Here is a 22936-nt window from a genome sequence, read left to right as displayed (position 1 = left end):
CCTTGTATCTTTACCTGGCTTTGGTATTAGAGTGATGCTGGCTTCATGGAAGGAATTTGGAAGTTCTCCCTCAATTTCTATCTTTTTGAATAAATTAAGTAGTATTAGATGTAGATCCTCTTTAAATGTCTGGTAGAATTCTGCTGTAAATCCATCTGGTCCTGGACTCTTTTTAGTCAGGAGGTTTTGTTTTACTGTTTGAATTCTCTTATGTGTTATAGGTCTGTTTAAGCTGTTGATCTCTTGTTGGTTTAGTTTTGGTGGTTCCCATGCTTTTAGATACCCGTCCATTTCTTTTAGGTTTTCAAATTCAGTAGAGTATAGGTTTTAAAGTATTCCCTTAGAATGTTCTGGATCTTTTTGGTGTCTGTTGTGATGTTTCCCCTTTCATCTGTGATTTTGTTGATTTGGAGGTGCTCTTTCTTTTGGTTAACTGGGCTAGCGGCCTGTCAATCTTTATCTTTTCAAAGAGCTAGCTGTTAGATTCGTTGATTCTTTGTATTGTTTTCTTTGTTTCTATTTCATTAATTTCTGCTCTGATTTTTGTTATTTCTTCTTGTCTGCTGGGTTTGGGTTTCATTTGCTGTTGCTTTTCAAGTGTCTTGACTTGCAATATTAAGTCATTTATTTGTGTACTTTCTAATTTTTTAATGCAGGCACTTAGAGCTGTAAACTTCCTTCTAAGGACCGCTTTCAGCGTGTCCCAGAGGTTTTGTTGTGTTGTATTGTCCTTTTCATTTAGTTCCAGGAATACTTTTATTTCTTTCTTAATTTCTCTTTTGACCCATTCATCATTCAGGAGTGTGTTGTTTAATCTCCATGTGCTCATGTATTACTAGGGTTTCCTCTGCTGTTGATTGTAAGCTTTATTGCATTGTGGTCTGATAGAATGCATGGAATTATTTCAGTCTTTTTGTATTTGTTGAGGTTTTTTGCCCCAGTATATGGTTGATTTTGGAGAAAGTTCCATGGGGCGCTGAATAGAAAGTATATTCTTGGGTGGTTGGGTGCAATATTTGGTAGGTATCTGTTAGGCCCATTTGATGTATGGTATTGTTTAATTCAGCTGTCTGAATTGTTTAATTCTCTGTCCTGTTGACCTATCTAATGGAGACAATGGGGTATTGAAGTCCCCCACTATTAATGAGTTGGGGTTAATCTGGGTCTTAAAGTCCTGTACTACTCTTTTTATGAAGTTGGATGCACCAGAGTTTGGTGAATAATATGTTCATGATTGTAATATCTTCTTGGTCAATTGTTCCTTTGGTCAGAATGACGTGGCCCTCTTTATCTCTTCTGCTTAGTTTTAGTTTAAAGTCTATTTTGTCAGATATTAGAATTGTAATGCCTGCTCTTTTCTTAGTACCATTTGCTTGGTATATTTTTTCCCATCCTTAAACCTTAAGGTAGTGCCTGTCCTTGAAAGTGAGATGAGTTTCTTGCAGACAACAAAAAGATGGGTTTTGTTTCTTAATCCATTCAACTAGTCTGTGTCTTTTGACTGGTGAGTTCAGGTCATGGAAGATTTTTCTTTCCCCTTCAACTATATTAGACACTTTGGCTGGGTGAAGTAATCTGGGTTGGCATCTGTGGTCATTTAGAAATGGTAATACTTTGGTCCAGGCTCTTCTGGCTTTCATAGTTTGCACTGAAAAGTCAGTTTTAATTCTACGGAGTTTCCTTTATATGTGACTTGTTTTTCTTTTGCAGCTTTCAGTATTGTCTCTTTGTTCTGTACGTTTAGTGTTTTTACTATGATGTGCCTTGGAGAGTTTCTTTTCTGGTCCTGTCTAATTGGTGTTCTATGTGCTTCTTGTATTTGTATGGGCATGTCTTTCTTTAATTTTGGGAGATTTTCTTCTACAATCCTGTTGAAGATCTGGTCCATACCATTATCCTGAGATTCTTCTCCTTCCTGTGTGCCTATGATTCGTAAATTTGATCTTCTTATGGTGTCACACAATTCCTGCATATTCCATTATTGTAATTTCTTCAATTTTTCATAATCTTTGCTTGAGTGGTCTAGTTCATCCACTCTATCCTCCAATGTTGATATTCTGTTTTCCATTTCATTCATTCCTGTGGTGAGGCTTTCCCCTGTTGTTCCTAGTTGGCTTATTGAGTTCTGCACTTCCTTCTTCATTTTTCAGCCTGAGTATTCTTCAATATTTCTAACTCTTTTCTGAATTCATTCTGAAGTTTGTCCCTATCTTTTTGTTTTTTGATTTCTTTCTTTGCGTGTTTTTTAAATTCACTGAATTCTTTTATCATGTTTATAATTCTTCTTTTCAGTTCCATGTCCTGTGCCTCTAGGGGGTTCTCATTGTACTCCTCTAGAGGACTATTGATACTTGGTGAGGATATATTGTTTTGGTTTTTCATGTTATTATTTTTTCTCTGTCACTTTGATACATGTGTATTTCTTTTGTAGTTTCTGATTCCTGTGTGAGACTCAAACCTTCCTTTGTTGAGTTTAGGTCTGCTTCTGTTTGTAAAATTTATTTGCCTTTGTAGTTTACTTGTTGGGCATGAAAAGCTGGTTGGTCTAGGCTTCAGGTTCTTCCTTTTGGTTTTATATTGGAGTGGCCAAATTGCTTTCGTCTTGCTGCTCAGGAGTTCCCACAGAGGCCCAAGTCAGATGAGGATCCAGGCTTTCTCCTAATGTCTGGATCCCTCCAGGAAAGATGCTGGCCACCAGGGATGCAATGGAAGGTTGGGGCAAGGAGAGGCCCAAGGGTTCCTGGAGACTACAGGGAGGAATTGGGTTGGTCTGGATGCCATGGATCAGGAAGCAGTGGGGATTCAGGGCTAAGAGGTCAGTCCATGGGTCTGGGGTGTCACAACTAGAGACAGGCCAGTGCCCCTTCTAGGAGGAGAGATGGGGTGGGGGAGGTGGGAGGGTGAATGAGGCTGGGGGAGTCGAGGCGCAGTGGGCTCAGCAGCTGAACTTATCCAGGCCTCAGTAGTCTTTTTTTAAATCATATTTATTTATGGGCTAGAGTGATGGCATAGCAGTTAAGAGCACTGACTGCTCTTACAGAAGACCCAGGCTCCATGCCCAGCACCCACATGGTGGCTAGCAACTGTCTGTAACACCAGTTTGAGAGGATCTGATGCCCTCTTCTGGCCTCTGTGGGCATTTCATACACAAGTGCACCTACATACATGCAGGCAAAACACTCATACACATAAAATAAAGGATAAGTAATCATATTTGTTTATTTGGGGGAGGGTACCATGGCAAGTATGTGGAGGTTAGAGGACAACTTTCAGGAGTTAGTTCTCTCCTACCATGAGGGTCCCAGGGATCAAACTCAGGTCTTCAGTCTTAGAGGCAAGCACCTTTATCCACTGAACCATCTTTCTGTTCCAAGGCTCTGGGTTCAATCCCTAATACCTCAAGGGGGACATACAAATCAGGATGCTCTCAGCAACTGACTCTGTGTCAGAGGCCAGGCAGCCCAAGAGACACTGATGCCAGCTGTCCCCTCTCCCTGCAGCTGTCCTGCTGAGGAGGAGGGGCCCTTCGGTGAGGCTGAGGAGAAAAGGATGATGGAAGCACGTGCCCTGAGACTCCGGGACTTCCAAGGTAAGAGGGGTCAGCATCAGGGGCAGGTACCTTATGTAACCAAGGCCCCATGGAGCCTGCCTTGTTTAGGCCTGGGTCTCAGCATCCTCTAGAGGTCTTGTTGTTCCTGATTTATTCATATTTATTTTATGTATATGAGTGCTTTGCCTGCAGTTATGTAAGTGCACCAGTGTCATGCAATACCTATGGAGACCAGAGGATGGTGTCAGATCTCCTGGAACTGGAGTTGCAGGTGATTGTTAGCTGCCATGTAGGTGCTCAGAATCAAACCTGGGTACTCAACGAGACCAGCCAGTGCTCTTAACCACTGAGCCATCTCTTCAGCCCCTCCTCCATTTTATCCTATTTTGTTGAAGCTAGACATGTAGGAAATGACACACATACACTACCTGTTTTGCCTTGAGCTCTACTATGTCCTACAGCTCAGTGAGGTATTTGGAGTGAGGCTATGTCATGAAGTGGTGTTATAGAGGCTACGTGGCCCCGCACCCTCACTGTGAGGGTGAGGGAAAGGGAGGGAGTGGACCTCATAGTTCCCATAACCCCCTCATACCCAACAGTGCAGCACATACTCAGCCACCAGTTGTCTTCTTTTGGACAGGAGTTCCACATGGGTGTCCTAGGTCGTGTGCAAAGGAACCTTCTAATATCACATGTCCACCCCACCCTCAGCCTCCTTCTTGGACTGGCCACTCACAGAGCCTCACTGAGCCTTGGACTCCTCCCCACATCAAGTTTATACCACTTAATTGAGGTTTAATGCACATATCCTGTGGTTTGCCCTTCCTAGAGTTCAGTTCAGGGCCAGGGATGTGTGGCTGAGTTCATACAGTGCTTGCCTGGCATGCACAAAGCCCTGAGTTCCATCCCCAGCACTCCATACACTAAAGGTGATGGTATACACCTGTCATCGCAGCACTCAGGAGGTAGAGGCAGGAGGATCAGAAGTTCAAGGTCATCCTCCACTACCTGAGTTCAAAGCCAGCCTGGTCTAGAGACCCAGTCTCAAGAACAAAACAAAAACCACACACACACACACACACACACACACACACACACATATTGGGCTAGAGAGATGGCCTGGTGGTTAAAAACACTTGCTGTTCTTCCAGAGAACCCAGAGTTCAGTTCCCATATGGTGACTCACAACTACCTGTAACTCCAGCTCATGGGGATCTGACACCCTTCTAGCTTTATCAGGCATTGCACATGTGGTGCACACACAGACAAGCAGGCACACACCCAAGTATACATAAATAATAATTTTTTTTAAACCACCATAATAAAAACAAAATAAGTAAATAAAAAAAAACACTTCAGTGAGGAAGACCTCAACCCAAGGGCCTGAGGAAAAACCTTTGAGATTTAAAACCTTTTGACGCTGAGGTGGGAGGATTGATGAGAATTCAAGGCTAAGGCCAGCCTACACTCTACACTCTACACACTGTACAGTACCAGTGGACCTGACGTCCTCTACTGGCCTCCATGGGCATTGCACATTCAGATGCACATACATACATGTAGACAAAACACTTATACACATAAATCAAGCTAAATAAATCAAATTTTTTTTTCTTAAAAAAAATTTTTTTTTTTTTTTTTTTGGTCTTTTTGACCAAAGTCTCTCGTTAGCCCCAGCTGACCTGGAACTCACTGTGTAGACCAGGCTGGCCTCAAACTCACAGAGATCCACCTGCCTCTGCCTCCCAAGGGCTGGGATTAGAGGCATGCACCACCATACCCAGCCTAAAAAATTTAAGTAAGTTTTTTAAATTAAAAATTTAAAAACCTCAGTCTTTTAAGGTTCTCTGTTCCAGATCCATACTGTCATAGTCCTTATCTACCATCTGGGGTTCACAGTAAAGATGGGAGGGACAATCAAAACAGAGCCACTGGAATGGTGGAGGAAGTGCAGGAGGGAAGATAAGGGGTTGTCTTTCCGGGGTCCCTACCCTTACTGCCTCACTGGGTCCCAGGCTACCCAGGCTGACTTCCACCCTACGTCCTCCTGCAGAGCGACTGAGCCTAAAAGACCAACAGATTGCACAGAGCCTCTTGGAAAAGCAGCAGATCTACCTGGAGATGGCCGAGCTGGGCGGGCTGGATGAGTCAGCCCAGTGCAGTGGCCTTTTCCGAGGAGGCAGCGACCCCTCTGAGACCCTGCAGGGGGAACAGATCCTCAGGTCGGCCATGAGTGAGAGTAAGTCAGTGACTCCACCATACATGGTATGCTATGGTCTTCCCTGGGTAGGCTGCCTGGGAAACTCCAGCCAGGCCCAAGGCTCTGTGTGGCTCACTTACCAGTTTATCCGGGACCACTTTGTTTTCTATTTTTCAGTTCAAGGAATGGAACCCAGGGAATGGGCCTTGCACATGGTGAGCAAGTGCCCTACCACCAAGCTATATCCAAGTCCTTAAGGCACTTTCTTTCTCAATCAACCAACAGTCCCCTAGGCTTCCTTGTTGACCCCAGGGATCTAAAGTTGACTAAGGTCTGGTGTTGTGGCTTAGTTGGTAAAATGTTTGCCTAGAATGCTCAAAGCCCTGGGTTCTGTCCCCTGTACCACATAAACCAGAGGTGGCTGCACACATCTGTAATCCTAGCACTTGGGAGGCTGAGGCAGGATGATCGGGAGTTCAGGGTCTTCCTTGGCTCCATAACAAGATTTAGGCTAGCCTGAGATTTATGAAACACTGTCTCAAAAAATAAAGTTAGGGTGCAGGAGAGAAGGCCTAGCAATTAAGAACTCTGGCTATTCTTGCAGAGGACCTAGGTTCCATTCCCAGCACCCATAGAGTGACTAACCACCAAGTGTACCTTCAGTTACAGGGGATCTGATGCCCTCTTCTGGCCTCTGCAGTCACTGCATGTATATGATCCTCATACATCATGCAGGCAAACATTCACACATGTAAAATAAAAATAAAAAATATTTTAAAAAAATAATAATCCAGGCATAGTGGCACACACACCTTTAATCCCAGCACTTAGGAGACAGAGGCCTGAGAGTTCAAGACCAACCAGGTCTACATAGTGAGTTCCAGGACAGTGATTCATAGTAATGCCCTGTCTCAAAAACAAACAAGCAAACAAAACAGAGTTCTCTTCAAGCCTTAGGATGTAGCTGTGTTGGTAGAGTGCTTGCCTAGAATGCCCAGGGTTGCATCCCAGCACCTCAAAAACCAAGCATGGTGACATGCACCTGTCATCCTCGCACTCAGGAGTTGGGGTCAAGGGGCTTAGGAGTTCAACTGCCTGCATTGGAAGCAAGGGAGTGTATAGTGGGGCAGAGAGCAGAGCTACCACCCACACTTGCTCTCTGGCCCTCAAGTCTAGACTTCCATGTTGCCCCTCAGCACTCCCACCCCATCCACCCAGGCTGACTCAGGCTTCTCATCTCCCACAGTTGAGGGTATCCAGAGCCTAATCTGCCGACAGCTGGGCAGTGTCAACAGCCAGGTAGAGGAAGGAGGCGGCTCTGTGGGACTGCCTCGAAGGGCTGAGACCTTCGGGGGCTATGACAGCATGGGCAGCCCCAGTAAGAGTAAGTATGTCACACACCTCTGGGACTGTGCCTTGGAATGGCAGATCCAAGCATCCTGTGCAGTGTAATTTCTGAGAGTATTCTACAGTTCTCTGCTTCCCCACTGTGCTCCCCTGGGTGCTGTGCTTCAGAGGCACTGCTTTGCCACAGCTAGCACCCTAGCCTAGATTTACTTGGGGGGGGTGTCTAAGGCATGAGGGGAAGAGGGTTCCAGATCCTATGGGATCCACATTTTTCTCTTATGATGAATTTGGGGTTCCTAGATGGCAGCTTTAAGAAGAAAGTATGCAACAGTGACCCCAGGCCTCAAGACTGGCAGGGGTCTGCCACCAGTCCAGACTCCAAGCCCTGTGATGGAGACATGCCAGGGGGCTTCAAGGAGTCACCACAGCTGGTAAGTGGCTTCCCGTGATATTGGTTGCCTAGGTACAGTTGGTCTAAGTGGGCATAGATGCCATTTACTACCTGTGACCACCTTCAAAATTCACCTTGCAGGGCTGGGTGTGGTAGGGCACACCTTTAATCCCAGCACTTGAGAGGCAGAGGCAGGAGGATCACTATGAGATTAAGGCCAGCCTGGGCTTCATAAATGAGTTCCAAGCCACCTGGAGCTACAGGGAGATCCTGTCTGCAAAAAACAAAAGAAAACAAAATTCATCTTGCAGAGCCCTGAAAATACCCAGGAGGGAGGAAGGGGAGGAGATTGACTCAACACACTGGCATGGCTTCAATAGGCCAGAAACCCCAGGCTGGTACTACAGGCTATCAGTCAGAGCTCTTAGTAACATCTGCCACACCCCTGACAGGGCTCACCCATTTCCTCCCCTTTCTTTCTGGGGTTTCCAGAGGCCAAAGCCAGCTGTTCCTAAGGTTTCTGAAGCTTAAACTGGACCCTATACTTAGCACAAACTTCACTTCCAAGCCCACCCTACCTGGACCTAGGCATCTTCCTCCCACTCATCTCCCAGATGACCTCATTTTCCAGACTCTCAGGTGGGCATACATCAAATTGCTTAGGATCTGACACCACACAATCACTGTCTGTCCTTTCTGTTTCTCATGCCAAGAACATGTCTCTTCTCATAAGCCAGCAGTCAGTGGTTAAAAGCATTTGCCCCTCTCACAGAGGACCCAGTTCTGTTCCCAGCACCTACATGGTGGCTAACAATCATCAGTAACTCCAGTTCCAGGAGATCCGAAGCCCTCTTCTGGCCTCCATCTGCATTGCACAACTTGGGTGCACTTACATACATGCAGGCAAAACACTCAGACACATAAAATAAAAATAAATGAATAAATACATTTATTTTAAAGTGAGCCATAGGGGGGCTTGGATCAGTCCATTTTAACAGGGTCATCTTCCTCTTCACAGGTGGATATGTCTAGAACAGAAACTGGCTGCCGTCTACCCTCGATCCTGGAGTCTGAAGTAGGTGACCCTTGGTCCATCTCCCCACCCCACCCCAGAACTGGCACACCCATTATACACCTTTGGGTAGAACTCACTTTGGCCTTCTCTCTGCAGTTGGTCCAGCGGATCCAGACACTATCACAGCTGCTCCTTAGCCTCCAGGTACCCATGGCATCAGGGAGGGACTGGCTGTACCTGCCGTTTCCTAGTAGGCCTAGGGCATGACTCTCACCAACCCTCCCTCCTCACCGCCCCTCCCCTGTCCCCAGGCGGTCATTGCGCAACAGGACAGCTATGTGGAGATGCAGCGAGTGGCCATCCAGGAGCGTGAGAAGCAGTTCCGGCTGCAGTCGACGCGTGGGAACCTGCTGCTGGAGCAGGAACGGCAACGCAACTTTGAGAAGCAACGTGAGGAGAGGGCAGGTGTGGAGAAGCTGCAGAACCAGCTTCGTCAGGAGCAGCAGCGCTGGGAGCGGGAGCGCATGCGCCAGCAGCAGGAGCTGGAGTTGGCAGGGGCACGGCTGCAGGAGCGCGAGGGTGAGGCACTCCAGCTGCGCCAGCGGCTAAACCAGGAGCGCACGGAGCTGGAACGGCAGCGCCAGGCCTACCAGCATGACCTGGAAAGGCTGCGTGAGGCCCAGCGCTCCGTGGACCGAGAACGGGAGCGCCTGGAACTGCTGCGCAGGTTCAAAAAGCAAAACACAGCACCGGGGGCACTGCCCCCGGAGGCGCTGGCAGAGGTGAGTGGGCCTGAGTGAGAGCGCTGGCAGAGGTGAGTGGGCCTGAGACAGAATGTCAGCTAACAGGAACATACTGGGGCTGGGAATGTGGCTCAAGTTTGTATCGGGCTCTGCCTAGCATGCACAAGACCCTGGGTTCCATCCCCAGCATCTCAGGAACTAGGTGTGGTACAAACCTAGGATCCCAGCACGCAAGAGGTAGGAGCAGAAGTTCAAGCTCATCCTCCATTACCAAGTGAACCAGCTAGCCGGTCATAGTGGTTTGCACCTTTAATCCCAGCACTGGGGAGGCAGAGGCAGGCGGATCTCTGTGAGTTCACGGTCAGCCTGGTCTACACAGTGAATTCCATGCCAGCTTGGGCTACATGAGACCTTATTTTGGGAGAAAGGAAGAGGGGGAGGAACAGACAGACATGACCATACAGGTCTAATAGTAAATGAACACCTAGGGCTGGGCTCAGTTATAGAGTGCTTGCCTAGCATGTGCAAGCTCCTAGGTTCAAGCAGCACCAGAAGTAAATAAATATTTGGTTGAGACAGGAGGCTTATTTGATCCCATGAGTTCAAGGCCAACCTAGGCATCATGGCATGACCTCATCTGTTAAAATTTTTGTTTAGAACTGGAGATGTAGCTCAGTAGGTAGAGTGCTTACCTAGCATGCAGGAGGCCCCTGGGTTCAATCCTTAGCACCACATAAATGGGTGTGGTGACAGACGCCTATAATCCCAGCACTTGGGAGGTAGAGGAAGGCAGGAAGATCCCAAGTTTAAGGTCATCCTCAGCTACATAGTGAATTCAAGGCCAGTCTGGGCTACGTGAGAATGTATCTCAAAAGAAAACTGTATTGGCAAGGTGAGTCAGTTGGTAGAGTACTTACCCAGCATGCAGGGAGCCTTGGGTTCCATCCATAGCACTTCAAAAAAAAAAACTGGTTTTGGTGACTCAGGCCTGTCATTCCAGTACTTTGGGTAGACCCGGGTGTGGTGGAGCAGGCCTTTAGAGGCAGGCAGATCTTAGTGAGCTCCAGGCCAGCTGGGGCTACCAGGAGAGCCTGTCTCAAAAGGACCAAAAGAATAAAAGGAGGTAGAGATAGAGGCAGGAAAGATCAAAAGTTCAAGGTCATCCTTGACTACATAGCAAGTTCAAGGCCAACCTGGGCTACTTGAGACCCTGTCAAAAAAAAATACAGTTGCTGTGAGTGGTACAAATACAGATTGTTCAATAGTGTTTGATTGTGAGAGAGTTATTGTATGTCTCAGTGTGACTGTGGGTATACTCCTATGGGTGTGTCTGGGGGACTGTCTATCTCTGGAAGCAACTTGAGGCTGAAACAGAACCGCCCCTCTCAGTGGGAGCTGGACCAGGAGCCGGGCCAGGGGGGATGGGGGAGTAACACCCCTCTCCAGTCCTGGTGGGTCTCTGTGCACATCCAGGGTCCTTTAGGGACACTGGGATATCCAGCTGCCATGAGCAGCAATGGCACGTCTCCTATCATTTTTAGATCCAGCCTCCAAACCACCCTCCTAGCTTCAATGGGGAAGGATTGGATGCATCCTCGACCCTGGCCAAGGCACCAGCGACCCGAGGGAGCATGCTGCTGTCTAGCACCGGACCTGAGTACCTAGAGCGTGCTGAGGTGGCCCGCCGGGACAGCACCCTTGCTGAGAGCCGGCCAGCCAAGAGTGATGTGCCCATCCAGCTGCTCAGCACCACCAACCAGATCCAAAGGCAGACGGCTGTACAGCAGCAGATCCCCACCAAACTGGCTGCCTCCACCAAGGGCAGCAAGGACAAAGGTGGCAAGAGCCGGGGTTCCCAGCGCTGGGAGAGCTCAGGTGAGCTGCAGCCCTGCCCCCAAGGCTCAGGGACCCTTGTAGAGGATGATGCACTGCAGCAAAGCTCATGAGATGATGCTTGGGACTTGTTGAAAACCCCAAATCAGGCTGGAGAGATGGGCTCAGTGATTAAGAGCACTGGCTGCTCTTACAAAGGACCCAGGTTCCATTCCCAGTACCCACATGATAGCTAACAGCCATCAACAACTCCAGTTCTAGGGGATCCAATACCCTTGTCTGGCCTCCGTGGACACTGTAAGCATGTGGTTCACTGACATAGCTGCAGACAAAACACTCAAGAAAAAAGAAAAAAAAAAAAATCAGGACCCTGTACCACCCGGAGAGGGAACCCAGAAGGTTTGATGGTGGCAGGAGATAAGCTGCCCCTCCAAACGGAGGCAGCAAAACTGAAATGACGGACCCCCATGTCCTTAGTCTCACCTCATACCTCAAACAGGGTGGCGGGGACAGGGGAGCACCAGCCAGTGGCATGGACATGAAGTCAGAATCAAAGAAACCCACTGTTCTAGTTGTGTTTTGTTTTCTTTTTTTAATTTTTTAATTTATGCCATCACACCCATTTGCTTAGAACCACACAGCTAGGACACAGGACAGGTGCTAGGGGATGCACCCAGCATCCTTTGTTCAGTGGAGGGGGACTCTGAGGCCCAAAGGCTCAGTCTCTTGCCTTTAGGCACCTGCAGCTAGCTCCCTCTTCCTTAGAGATGCCCTGCCCCCCTGGGTAATGACTCCATTGACACTTAAGGTATTCTCAGACCTTCTCCATGAGCAGAGCCCACATCCTGTGGATCATGTGAAAAGGACATTTCCTTGGAGGCCACACCCTCCTCTCATCCCAACATTGAGTGACTCTGTGCATTGAGTGCCAGGTGGGGGAGACGCGGCTCCCATCAGGCTCAAGCACCATCCCTCTTCTAGCATCCTTCGACCTTAAGCAGCAGCTGCTTCTCACCAAATTCATGGGCAAGGACGAGCCTGCTTCCCGAAACCGCCGGTCACTCAGCCCCATCCTGTCCACCACCCACGGCTCTGCCCCTGTCCCAGGTGAGCCCAGCCACTGGACATTGGGGGCCACCCGCCACTTATAACAGCATCTGACACCACTGTACCACCTCTCTCTCTTTTCCAGACCCTTGCTTCCCAGCCCTGAGCCCATCTCCAGCTGCTGTCCCCCCTGACACCTTCAAGTCTGGAAGCACATCCCTGCCACCCACATCCCCAGCCCCCTCGCTGCCAGCCACACCACTTAGCGCCAAGGATGAAGTCAGCAAAGAAGACGTTATCTTCTTCTGAGGGCGGCTATAGCCCCAGGAGTAGACTCCCTCTCTATCCTGATCACCCTCAATGTCTCTGAGGACCCCATGGGTGACTCTGCCCATCCAGCCATCCTCTCCTCTACCCAAGCACACCCAGGCACCTACCTGCCTGAGGTTGGCCTATTGGTATCTTGGGTCTTGCAGCTCTCCAGAGATTTAAGCAGTAAAGCCTGGGTAGCTTCCTGAACCTCTTTATATGTACACATGTAAAACAGTTTGTAATCAAAGGTTGAACCCCAGCTAAACCACAAAACTGTTTTAAACCAGAGTTAAGGAGCACAAAGCTGGCGAGCCAAAGAGGAGCTGGAGGATAGGCCAGCCTGAGTCTGAGGAGATGCTGGCTCTAAGGACAGGCTCCACATCGGGTCAGTAGAGCCACCAGAAGGCACCTCATTATCTGTCCCCAGAATCCAGTGAGTCCCCTTCGAAAGCAGGGGCCCAAATTAGTCACAGAGAGCCTTGGCCCACAAGTGAGCCAGGCAAAGACAGAGAAGACCGTTAGGTGGGGGAGACTCGGGACAATACGTGGAGGATGGGCAGGTAGTTCTTTGATTTTGAAGGCCCATCTGAAGAGGTGTGACGAACTGTCACTCCTCGTAGTGTGTCAAATATTTTCCCAACTTGGCTTCCCAAAGGGAGCGACCTGCCATATCCACCCTCCAGGTCCGTCAGAAATCCTGAACCCCAAGGTCTCCAATAGGGCAGCACATACTGCAGGTGGAGGGTCCTTGGTCAACTCTGTGAAATGAGCAAATTTTCCTTGGACCAGTGGGTGTCCTGCTTGCCAGAGAGGCAGACCCAACACATTCAGGGGCATGTGGAGAAATGACCTAGTGATACTGCCAGTGAGTGGGCACAGCCAGCCATCTTGGTGCCACCTCTTCTGCAGTAAATCATACCAGAGGTTGGTTTTGCCTTTGACACCCAGGGCTGGGCAGAGGTGTAGTGCTGCTCCCACCATGCCTGGCTCTCTGGGGCAGGGTCTTGTTCCACACCCCAGGCTTCCGTATTGTGTGCCCTCCCCCAAAGTACTGGCAGCAGGACCACACACTGGCCTGGTGGTTCTTGACTCCAAAAAGGCCAAGTCAGTCTCCAGAGCCCAGGATCCCTGGAAACCCCAGCAGGGACTCTGCCCTTCTGATATACCTGCCAAGCCACCTATGATACTCAACTGAGCTGGGCTATTCCCACCACTTCAGGACAAGAAACTGGGGAGCTCTCCAGAGCCAAGGCACCTACCAAAGTGCTCAGTGCCCACAGGCTCAGGTGGCTCTACCTATACAGTGACCAGAAGAAGCCCTGTACACAGCCTGTGGCTCACTGGGTGCTGCAAGTGGTGGTCTCTAATGGCTTCTGAGCACAGCATGGGGTGCAGTGCTCCCTTATTCTGACCCCTAGGCTCCCGGCCCCTCTGTACAACAACTCTAACCCTTTTTATCTGTCTTGTGTCCAGAGTGTCTCTCCACCTACCAGACCTCATCTGTGCCATGTCGCTTAGTGTTTTTTCGGCTGGTTGGTTGGTTGGTTGGTTGGTTGGTTGGTTGGTTGGTTTTGTTTGAGTTTTTTTGTACTGAGATATATTGGAGCACTTTAGGAAAGCCTACTTTGAACTTTGACAGTTCCTACTCTGTCCATGAACATTCCAGAACCCTATTCCCCATCCTCTGCTCCACCCCAAGCTGGGTGGGCTTCCCCCCTTGAGCGTGCATTGATTTCTTAAACTCACATAAGTTCAAGGGATTTCCACCTGGCCCTGGGTAGGAATTAACACATTCCCCTCCAAGGGGCGGGGAGGGGGTTTAAAGTGTCTGCTGCACATAGTAGGGCAGTATCAGCACATCCATTACCAGCACCTATGGGCCCCTCCTGGGTGCACCGCAGTCTAAAGCTGATAACAGCAGCTTCCCCATCTTTGAGGTCTGCACAGTGTCCCTCATCAATCATGACTGTGATCTTTGCCCACACCACAGTGATCAAAGCATCTGGCCACAGAGTATTCTGGACCACCCTAGAACTGACCAGATTCTAACAATGGAAATATCAGAGAGCCTTGGACTAAAGTGATGCTCTGGGGTAGTTGGGAGCAGGAGCTGTCCTCTGACTACCATAAACATGCCAACTTGCATGGGTGCCTGCTAAAAATGAAATTAGGGGGTGGAGAGACGGCTCAGTAATTAAGAGCATTAGCTGTTCTTGAAGAGGACCTGGGTTTGGTTCCCAGCACCCACATGGTGATTCAACCATAACTAGTTCCAGGAGATCTGACACCCTCTTCTGGCCTCCGTGGGTATTACACACATGGTACACTTCCATACATACAGGCAAAACACAAAAATTTAACAAATTTTTAAAATAAAAATAAAAAATACCTGTGAACCATGCTCAGTGATATGGGACACAAGCTACACTTGTCTTCAGAAACCAGTGTGTGTGACCTGGCCTCTGGCCCTGGGTCTGAGATACCTATAAGCATTGGCTGTCCTGGATGTGACCCTGCCCAAAGGCAGCAACCCACACTTTGCCTTCCTATGGCTTAGAGGAATGAACACCCTCTAGAGCTGATGGTGGCCTGGGCTCAGTGGGCAGCACTCCATCAGAGATAACAGGAAACCAGCAGGCTCAGGGTATCCTGTATGAGCAAGCAAGGTGGTGTGGGCCCACAGGAGGGAAGGCCTGAAAGCCACCACTTTAATCACCTCAGACACAAGCTGGGGCCAGCACCAAGATATTTAATTAATCATTCCAGCTTTCCCAAAACCTGTCCTGAGGTGTCATATGTCTCTCCTGCTTGCCTTTCAGCTGACCAGCAGATAGAAGGTTCTAGCAGAAGCCTCCTGGGATTGTGTCAGCCCAGCCTTGTCTCGGGATCCTGAGGTCCTCTTCATGTGGTCCTCCAGGAATCAGCTCAATCAGCCCATTTCCCACCCCACCCAGGGGCTGTTCCAGGAGTGTACAATTACAGATGCACCCTGGCTAGTGGTTCCCATCCCAGGATCTGAGTCTTCTGTGGAGTTCTCGCTATATCTACCACCTGCTGCTTGGGGGCTATGTCAAGGACTGTTGGCCTCAGCCTGGCTGCCGGTCCTGGCAGCCTGGTATATACTGAGCAAGGAAGAGATGGTGCCCATGAGGCCCACCAGCCAGGAAGGGAAGCGGCCAGCCCACAGAACACCTCGGGGCAACCAGTGTACAGCGTTGGCCAAGTCAGCCAGGTTACTGAGGAGAGTCAAAACTTCTGACCGCAATTGCAGCTCCAGGGCCCTCCTCTTGCTCCGGGTCAGCCGGCTGTGGGAGAAGGGGGTGGGGGTCACTCATCATGTGCCCTTCCCCAAGCACCCAGGAGTGCGTACAAAGGGGCCACAGCCTCAAGTCTACACAGCTCCATACACCCTGGGTTTGGGGTGCAGGGGTGTGACCACTGTTCTCAATTTTTTGTCTTGTTTGAGACAGGGTCTCCCTGTAGCCATAGCTGACCTGGAACTCACTATGTGGACTAGGTTGGCCCCAGTCTCACAGAGATCCACCTGCCTCTGCCTCCCGAGTGCTGGGATCAAATGCGTGCACCACCATGCCCAGCAGTCCTTAATTTCTTACTGCTTTTTCTGCCATGCGCTGCAACCATGGAGGCTTAGCCTGGAGTCCTCATTTCATGTGAGCCTGTTTCCCCACCTGGAAAAGGTACTTCCTGCCCAGGGGGTAAAGATCTGACCTGCTGGCATTCTCTCACAGAGAGGTGGGGAGGGTCATTGGAGCCTGGCCTGAGATTCTGGCGCCAAGACCCACTGTATGTAATGTTACATAACTGCACATGGCTTCACAGTTTTGGGAGGCACTAGAGTATTTAGATAGTAACCCCACCTCGGCAACTATGGGGAATCATCAGCCATGCTGAGGGGAGACTCTGGTAGCACAGCTCCTTCAGGGTCAATGCAGTAAGTAACCCTCACCTACACTCTAAGCCCAATAACTCATTGGTTCCCCCAAGTTAAACTTTGGTGGAATCATAATTTGGTTTGTCATTGGTGCACTATGAGGATGGGGTAGACACCTGTTTACATCTCTCCAGGAAGAGAGTTACAACACCCCTGCACAGGGTGTCAGGGTGATGGATCAGCAGAGGTGGGCACCTCAAGGAGAGGCTACGACGTGATACCTTGTGAAGGTGGCCGTGGGGCTCCCCAGCTTCTCCCTCAGCTTTAGCATCATCCACAGGGACCTGAAACACAGGTGGCCATGAGGACTCGCTGCCATAGCAGAGGGTCAAGCAGAGCAAGGCGAAGTGGGCAGAAGCCTCTGCTGCCCAGCAACAGAACAGGGTCTCATGTAGCCCAGGCTGGTCTCAAACTTGTGGTTATGTGCGTGCTGTGTATTAAATCCAGGTCTTCTGCTCTTAACTGCTAAACCATCTCACTAGCCCCATAAAAAAATTTTTTTAATATATTTTTGAGAGAGAGAAACAAATAAGAGGGTCAGAGGCTGTACACTGCTGACTCTGAAGGAGGAAGGGGCCACAAGTAAAGGGATGTGGGCCCTCTAGACACTGGAAAAGGCAGAGGTGGATGCTCCAGGGAGCATTGCCCCCCCTGAACTTTTATCCATGAAACTAATTTCATATTTCTGACCTCCAGGCCTGAGAGATGACATATTTGTGTTTAAAGCTATCAAGTTTGTGCCCAAATGTGACAGTTACCAGGATGAAACATGGTGGGATCAACAAAAGGAGAAAAACTCCAATATGTGACAACTTGCCCCACTTTGAACCTCCAAAAACCAGTCTATAAAGGCCCATGCCCCTGAAGCCCTGCTGAGACACCACCACCTGTGGACCTCAGATGCCCCCTCTGGCAGATGCCACTTACTTGACAATCCCAAGAAGCAGGGAGAGACCCCAGAGGGCGGTGCTCACTGTCCACCACCGAGCAGAGTCCACATGGAGGACTTTGGCATCTGCAGCCCAGGCAACATGCTCACATGGATAGTATAGCTGGTCGGCCATGTTGCCCAGGACAGACAACCAGCGGATAAGGACATCTTCCTCCTGTGGGACCAGGAGACAGAGTTGGACCTACAAGTTAGACTTCCCAACTGTACATTTTGGGATGTTGCCACACCGGGTGACAGTGAGATCCTTACCCCCTACAGTCTATTGCCTGGTGCCCCTGCTTGGCAGCATATCCTATGGCTAGCTTCTGTAGAAGAAAAAAGCTGGGAGGCTGGAGAACATGGCTCAGCAGTTAAGAGCACTGGCTGCTCTTAGTCCAGAAGACCTGGGTTCAGTTCCCAGCACCCACATGGCAGCTAACCACAGTAACGCCAGTTCCAGGGGATCCAATGCCCTCTTCTGGCATCTGTGAGCACTGCACACATGGTATACTTATATACATGCAGGCAAAATATTCATACACATGCAATAAAAATGTTTAAAGAAAAGAGCTGGGGTCCCACACAGGCCTGACTTCTGCCTGTGCCCACTGGGTGGCACACTAGATCTCAACTGACCCAAGCAATGGGATCCCCTGGGGAGCCACCAAAATCCAGTTCCTATACCAGCCAAGCATTGTTTCATAAGGACTAGGATGGACCCTGACTCTGGGATTTGTTTTGTTAGGATTTAGTTATTTTTATCTCTTATGAGTATTTTGCCTTCATGTATGTTAAGTTCACTACATGTATGTAATGCCTTTGGAGGCCAGAAGAGGGCATCAGATCCCCTGGAACTGGAGTTATGGATGTTTGTTAGCTGCCATGTGGGCGCTGGAAACTGAACTCATGTCCTTTTCAAGAACAGCCAGTGCTCTTAACCACTGAACCACCTCTCTAGCCCTGGGTTTTTGTTTTGTTGGGTTTTTTTTAAGATTAACTTTCTGTGTGTTTGTGTATACACATGTGTGGGTGCCTCAGGAGGCCAGAACAGGATGTCAGATCCCTTGGAGCTGGGGTTACAAGTATCTGTGAGCCACCAATGTGAGTGCTAGGAACTGAGCTCTGATTCTCATGATTTAGCAGCAAGTTCAGCCCTCACATTTGTTTTTGAGACAGGGTCTCCTTGTAGCCCCAGCTGGCCTGGAACTTGCTATGTAGACCAGGCTGGCCTCAATCTCAGAGATCCACCTGCCTCTGCCTCCTGAGTGCTGGGATTAAAGGTGTGCAGCACCACATCCAGCTTTTATTTTTATTTTTAAGTATGTAGGTGTGTGCGTGTGCATGCGTGCGTGTGTGTGTCTGTCTGTCTGTAAGTGCAGTGCCTGTGTGTTGGATGAGCTTGTTCTCCCCATGGCAAGCCTTCTCTAGCTGGGATTCACTCATTTGCTTCAATCACAGCAAACTAATTTGACTATAGACCCTACATAGGAGGGGAGGGGCAGAAGGAGTCAATCACCCCTCCCACCCAATCAGTCGGCCTTAGCTGCATGATGGGGCGGGACTAAGGATAGGGACAAGGGAAGCTGGAGAGGGGGTGGACTTCGCCATCTTGGGCCACTGCCAGTAGGTCAGGGGTCCCCAGCCATGATGTAGGAAGAAAGCCCAAGCGTGCCCACACCTTTATAAGTAACCACCACCACCACCCTACGCTCTGTTAGAAAGCCCAATAGATTATTTGGTTCCCTAAACTGTAGGTTTGTCATAAGGATGATGGTTGAGAAGGGAGCCTGAAGCCTCGTGCGCCTCCCAGAAGTAAAATTTAACTACATCATGGATGCCAGAAGAGGGCATCAGATCCCCCTGGAGCTGGAGTTGCAGGTTTGTAAGCCTCTAATGTGGATGCTGGAAAATGCCTCTGCAAAAGCAGCAAGCATTCTTAACTATTCAGCCATCTCTCTAGCCCACTTTTTTTCTGTGTGTGCATGTCTGTGTGTGAGGTGCACACGTTCCTGTATGAGTGCAGCACTCATGTAGAGATCTGAAGACAACCTAGAGTGTCAGTCCTTGCCTTCTATCCTCTTTGAAGCAGGTTTTCTTAGGGTTTTGTGTTTTTTGGGGGGTGGGGGGAGTCATGCACTCCAGGCTAGCTGGCCCGCTAGCTTCTAGGAGTTCTCTGGTCTCCAGCTCCCATCTTTCTGTAGAAATGCTGGGATTATAGATGCATATACCTCATCCAGGTTTGCAGGGGTTCTGGGGATTTGAACTAAGGTCCTTCTGCTTCTGCAGCCAGTGCTTTAACTACTAAACCATCTCCTCAGCACTACACTGGTTTTCAAGACAGGGTCTCTCACTGTGCCGGTGAGCTCCACACATTCTCTTGTGTCTGGCTATCCACCAGTGGATTACAAGCACGAGCCACCAAAGCAACTGATTTTACATGGCTATGGGAATCAAACTCAGGTCCTCATATTTGCAACAGCTAGCATTTCACTGACGGAGCCATCTCCTTAGCTCAGATATTAAACCTTAGATCCTCTTGCCTCTACCTCTCAAGTGCTAGGATTACTGGTGTAGGCCAGCACACCTGGCTTGGGGACTCGTGTGTGTGTGTGTGTGTGTGTGTGTGAGACGTGAGTATGGGTACACATGAGGAGGTGAGATGACAACCTTCAGAAGTGGGTTCTCTCCTTCCACCCTGGGTTCCAGGTATCTGAACTCAGGGTGTCAGACTCATATGGTAAGCATTTTTACCTGCTGATGTTGGGGGTATGGTTCAGTGTTAGAGCCCCTGTCTAGAATCCCTTAGTGAGGGGTTGGGGGCATAGCTCAATGATAGAGCCTCTGCCTAGAATACCCCAGTGAGGGTCTGGGGACACAGCTCAGTGGTAGAGCCCCTGTCTAGAATCCCCCAGTGAGGGGTTGGGGGTATAGTTCCATGATAGAGCCTGGCCCCACTGAGGGGCCAGGGTCCTGGTTCAGCAGTACAGTGCTTAACTAACTTGTTCATCCATCTGGATTCCATCTCCAGTACTGCAATAAAAAGTAATAATAATCAAATCACCCAGCAGATTTTAGGACAAGCCCTTGAAATATTCACTGAGGCCTTAGCCCCTGACACACTGGGGGGGCTACTCCCCTCTCCCTCTCTCCCTACAGCCCCACCAATCCCATTACCTCTGCCCCCAGGCCATACTGCTTAGTGTAGGAAAACATGGCCAGGTCATCGAACAGTCGAAGGACAGTCCTGCAGTGGCTGAGCTGGGCAGACACCGCAAGCAAGCGCATCCCCACTTCTGATCTGGTAGGAAATTGTTCAACCAGGACTCCACCAATGAGCTGACAGCAGTACCCCAGAGTTCGGATCTGCAGGAGACCAGAAGCTATTAAAGCGGTCCTCATCACTGAGCTGGATCCCCACCCCCAACCTGATAGGTCATGGCACCTACAGAAGATTCTAGACCTAGAATCCCACTTGAGAGGCTGAGGCAGGAGGAACACCCACGAATTCAAAGTGAAAAAAAAAAAAAAAAAAAAAAAAAAAAAAAAAAAAAAAAAAAAAAGCAAAGGGAGCTCTGGAGCGATGGCTCAGCAGAAGCCCTGGGTTCATTATCCATAACCCCAGTTCTGGGGTATCTGATGTCCCTCTCTGGCCTCTGCAGGCATTGCACACACGGTGCACTTATATGCAGGCAAAACACTCATAAAAATAAATGATCAATCAAAGAAACGTTTTTAATGCTAACACTTCCAATGGAAATGCTTTTACTTTCTTTTGCTTTTCTGAGATGGGATCTTGCTCTGTAGCCCAGGCTGACCTCAAACTCACTATGTCGTAGCCCAATGGGCCTTAAATTCACTGTCATCCTCCTGCCTCAGCCTCTCCAGTGCTGGGACTGCAGGTATCAGCCACCTTGCCTGCCCAGAAATTTTTTTCTGCTTTATAATTTTTAAATATTTTATTTTTATTTTATGTGTATGAGTGTTTTGCTTGCATTGCGTATATATAAGGCAGCCATGTATGCAATGCCCACAGAGGCCAAAAGAGGGTTTAGGATCTCCCGGAACTGGAGTTACAGATGGCTGTTAGCCACCATTTGAGTGCTAGGAACCAAACTGTGGGTCCTCTGCAAGAGCAGCCAGTGCTCTTAACCACTGAGCATCTCTCCAGCCCCTTCCTTTCTTTTTCTTCTTTTTTTTCTTTTCTTTTAAAGCAAAGGTATAATTTTATTGTACTTGTTATCACTTTCAGACAAGGCCTCATGTAGCCAAGGCTGCCTGGCTGGCTGAGATCAAGGATGACCTTGCACTCCTGATATTTCTGCTTCCATCTCCAGAATAAGTGCTGGGATGACAGGCAGGCAACACCACATCTAGTTCATGCAGTGCTGGTGACAGAACCCAAGGCCTCTTACATGCTAAGCCAGTCCTCTACCAACTGAGCCACAACCCCAGCCACTGAAAATGTTCATCTAGATTAGTTACCTACAAGAAGCTGACATCAGTGTCCAAAAGGTACTGTATAGCCGGGCATGGAAGGGGGCACACCTGTCATTCCAGTATACCCGGGCATGGAAGGGGGCGCACCTGTCATTCCAGTATACCCGGGCATGGAAGGGGGCGCACCTGTCATTCCAGTATACCCGGGCATGGAAGGGGGCGCACCTGTCATTCCAGTATACCCGGGCATGGAAGGGGGCGCACCTGTCATTCCAGTATACCCGGGCATGGAAGGGGGCGCACCTGTCATTCCAGTATACCCGGGTATAGCCGGGCATGGAAGGGGGCGCCCCTGTCATTCCAGTATAGCCGGGCATGGAAGGGGGCGCACCTGTCATTCCAGTATAGCCGGGCATGGAAGGGGGCGCACCTGTCATTCCAGTATAGGCGGGCATGGAAGGGGGCGCACCTGTCATTCCAGTATAGCCGGGCATGGAAGGGGGCGCACCTGTCATTCCAGTATAGCCGGGCATGGAAGGGGGCGCACCTGTCATTCCAGTATAGCCGGGCATGGAAGGGGGCGCACCTGTCATTCCAGTATAGCCGGGCATGGAAGGGGGCAAACCTGTCATTCCAGCACTGGGGGAACCGAGATAAGAGGATTGTAAGTTTGAGGCCAGTTTGGGCTACACAGCAAGATATGATTTCGAAAAAGAAATGGGGGTGGGGGGGGGGAGATTGCTGGAGAGATGGATCAGTGCTTAAGAGCATTCACTGCTCTTGCGGAGGACCAAGGTTTGGTTCCCAGCACCCACATGGTAGCTAACAACCATCCTCAACTCCAGTTCCAGGGGATCCAACACCCTCTTCCGGCCTCTGTGGGCACTGCTTATACATGGTGCACTTATACACAGGCAGAGCATTCATACACATAAAAAGAAAAAAAGAAACAAGGGGGCTGGAGAGATGAGGACCTGGGTTTGGTTCCCAGTACCTATGTGGTGGCTCACAACTGCCTGCATGCATATGGTGCACATACATACACACGGGCACAAACACGTACACATAGTAAACTAAATAAACAAATCTTTAAAAGAAAAACAAACGGGGAAGGAAAGACAGGAGACGTAGAAGGGTGGGAAGCTGGGATAAGGGGGGGAGAAAGATGGGGGAGGGGG

At 49.4% G+C, this 22936-nt stretch overlaps 2 protein-coding genes across 3 annotated transcripts in view; one reads left to right on the top strand and one right to left on the bottom strand.

The window, feature by feature from the left end:
- The window catches only part of Arhgef18 (Rho/Rac guanine nucleotide exchange factor 18), a 119400-nt gene extending 106755 nt beyond the window's left edge, over window positions 1-12645 (top strand). For both annotated transcript variants that reach the window (XM_017800994.2, XM_008844554.2), the window contains 10 exons: window positions 3501-3589; window positions 5604-5789; window positions 6997-7134; window positions 7398-7528; window positions 8507-8563; window positions 8660-8707; window positions 8815-9285; window positions 10788-11121; window positions 12061-12186; window positions 12272-12645. In XM_017800994.2, coding sequence (XP_017656483.1) covers window positions 3501-3589; window positions 5604-5789; window positions 6997-7134; window positions 7398-7528; window positions 8507-8563; window positions 8660-8707; window positions 8815-9285; window positions 10788-11121; window positions 12061-12186; window positions 12272-12435 — 1744 coding nt within the window. In that variant the 3' untranslated portion in view covers window positions 12436-12645. The remainder of the gene's footprint in view (window positions 1-3500; window positions 3590-5603; window positions 5790-6996; window positions 7135-7397; window positions 7529-8506; window positions 8564-8659; window positions 8708-8814; window positions 9286-10787; window positions 11122-12060; window positions 12187-12271) is intronic.
- A 2522-nt stretch (window positions 12646-15167) lies between these two features.
- Pex11g (peroxisomal biogenesis factor 11 gamma) overlaps window positions 15168-22936 on the bottom strand; it is a 29174-nt gene continuing 21405 nt past the window's right edge. Inside the window, exons 2-5 of the mRNA XM_008844557.3 lie at window positions 20496-20684; window positions 17318-17496; window positions 16612-16674; window positions 15168-15743 (exon numbers count right to left, since the gene is read on the bottom strand). Coding sequence (XP_008842779.1) covers window positions 15509-15743; window positions 16612-16674; window positions 17318-17496; window positions 20496-20684 — 666 coding nt within the window. The 3' untranslated portion in view covers window positions 15168-15508. The remainder of the gene's footprint in view (window positions 15744-16611; window positions 16675-17317; window positions 17497-20495; window positions 20685-22936) is intronic.

The sequence above is a fragment of the Nannospalax galili genome, unplaced genomic scaffold (genome assembly GCF_000622305.1).
Source record: "Nannospalax galili isolate Female #2095 unplaced genomic scaffold, S.galili_v1.0 scaffold262, whole genome shotgun sequence".
In the NCBI taxonomy this organism is placed as follows: domain Eukaryota; kingdom Metazoa; phylum Chordata; class Mammalia; order Rodentia; family Spalacidae; genus Nannospalax; species Nannospalax galili.
This window is presented reverse-complemented; position numbering and strand designations above follow the sequence as displayed.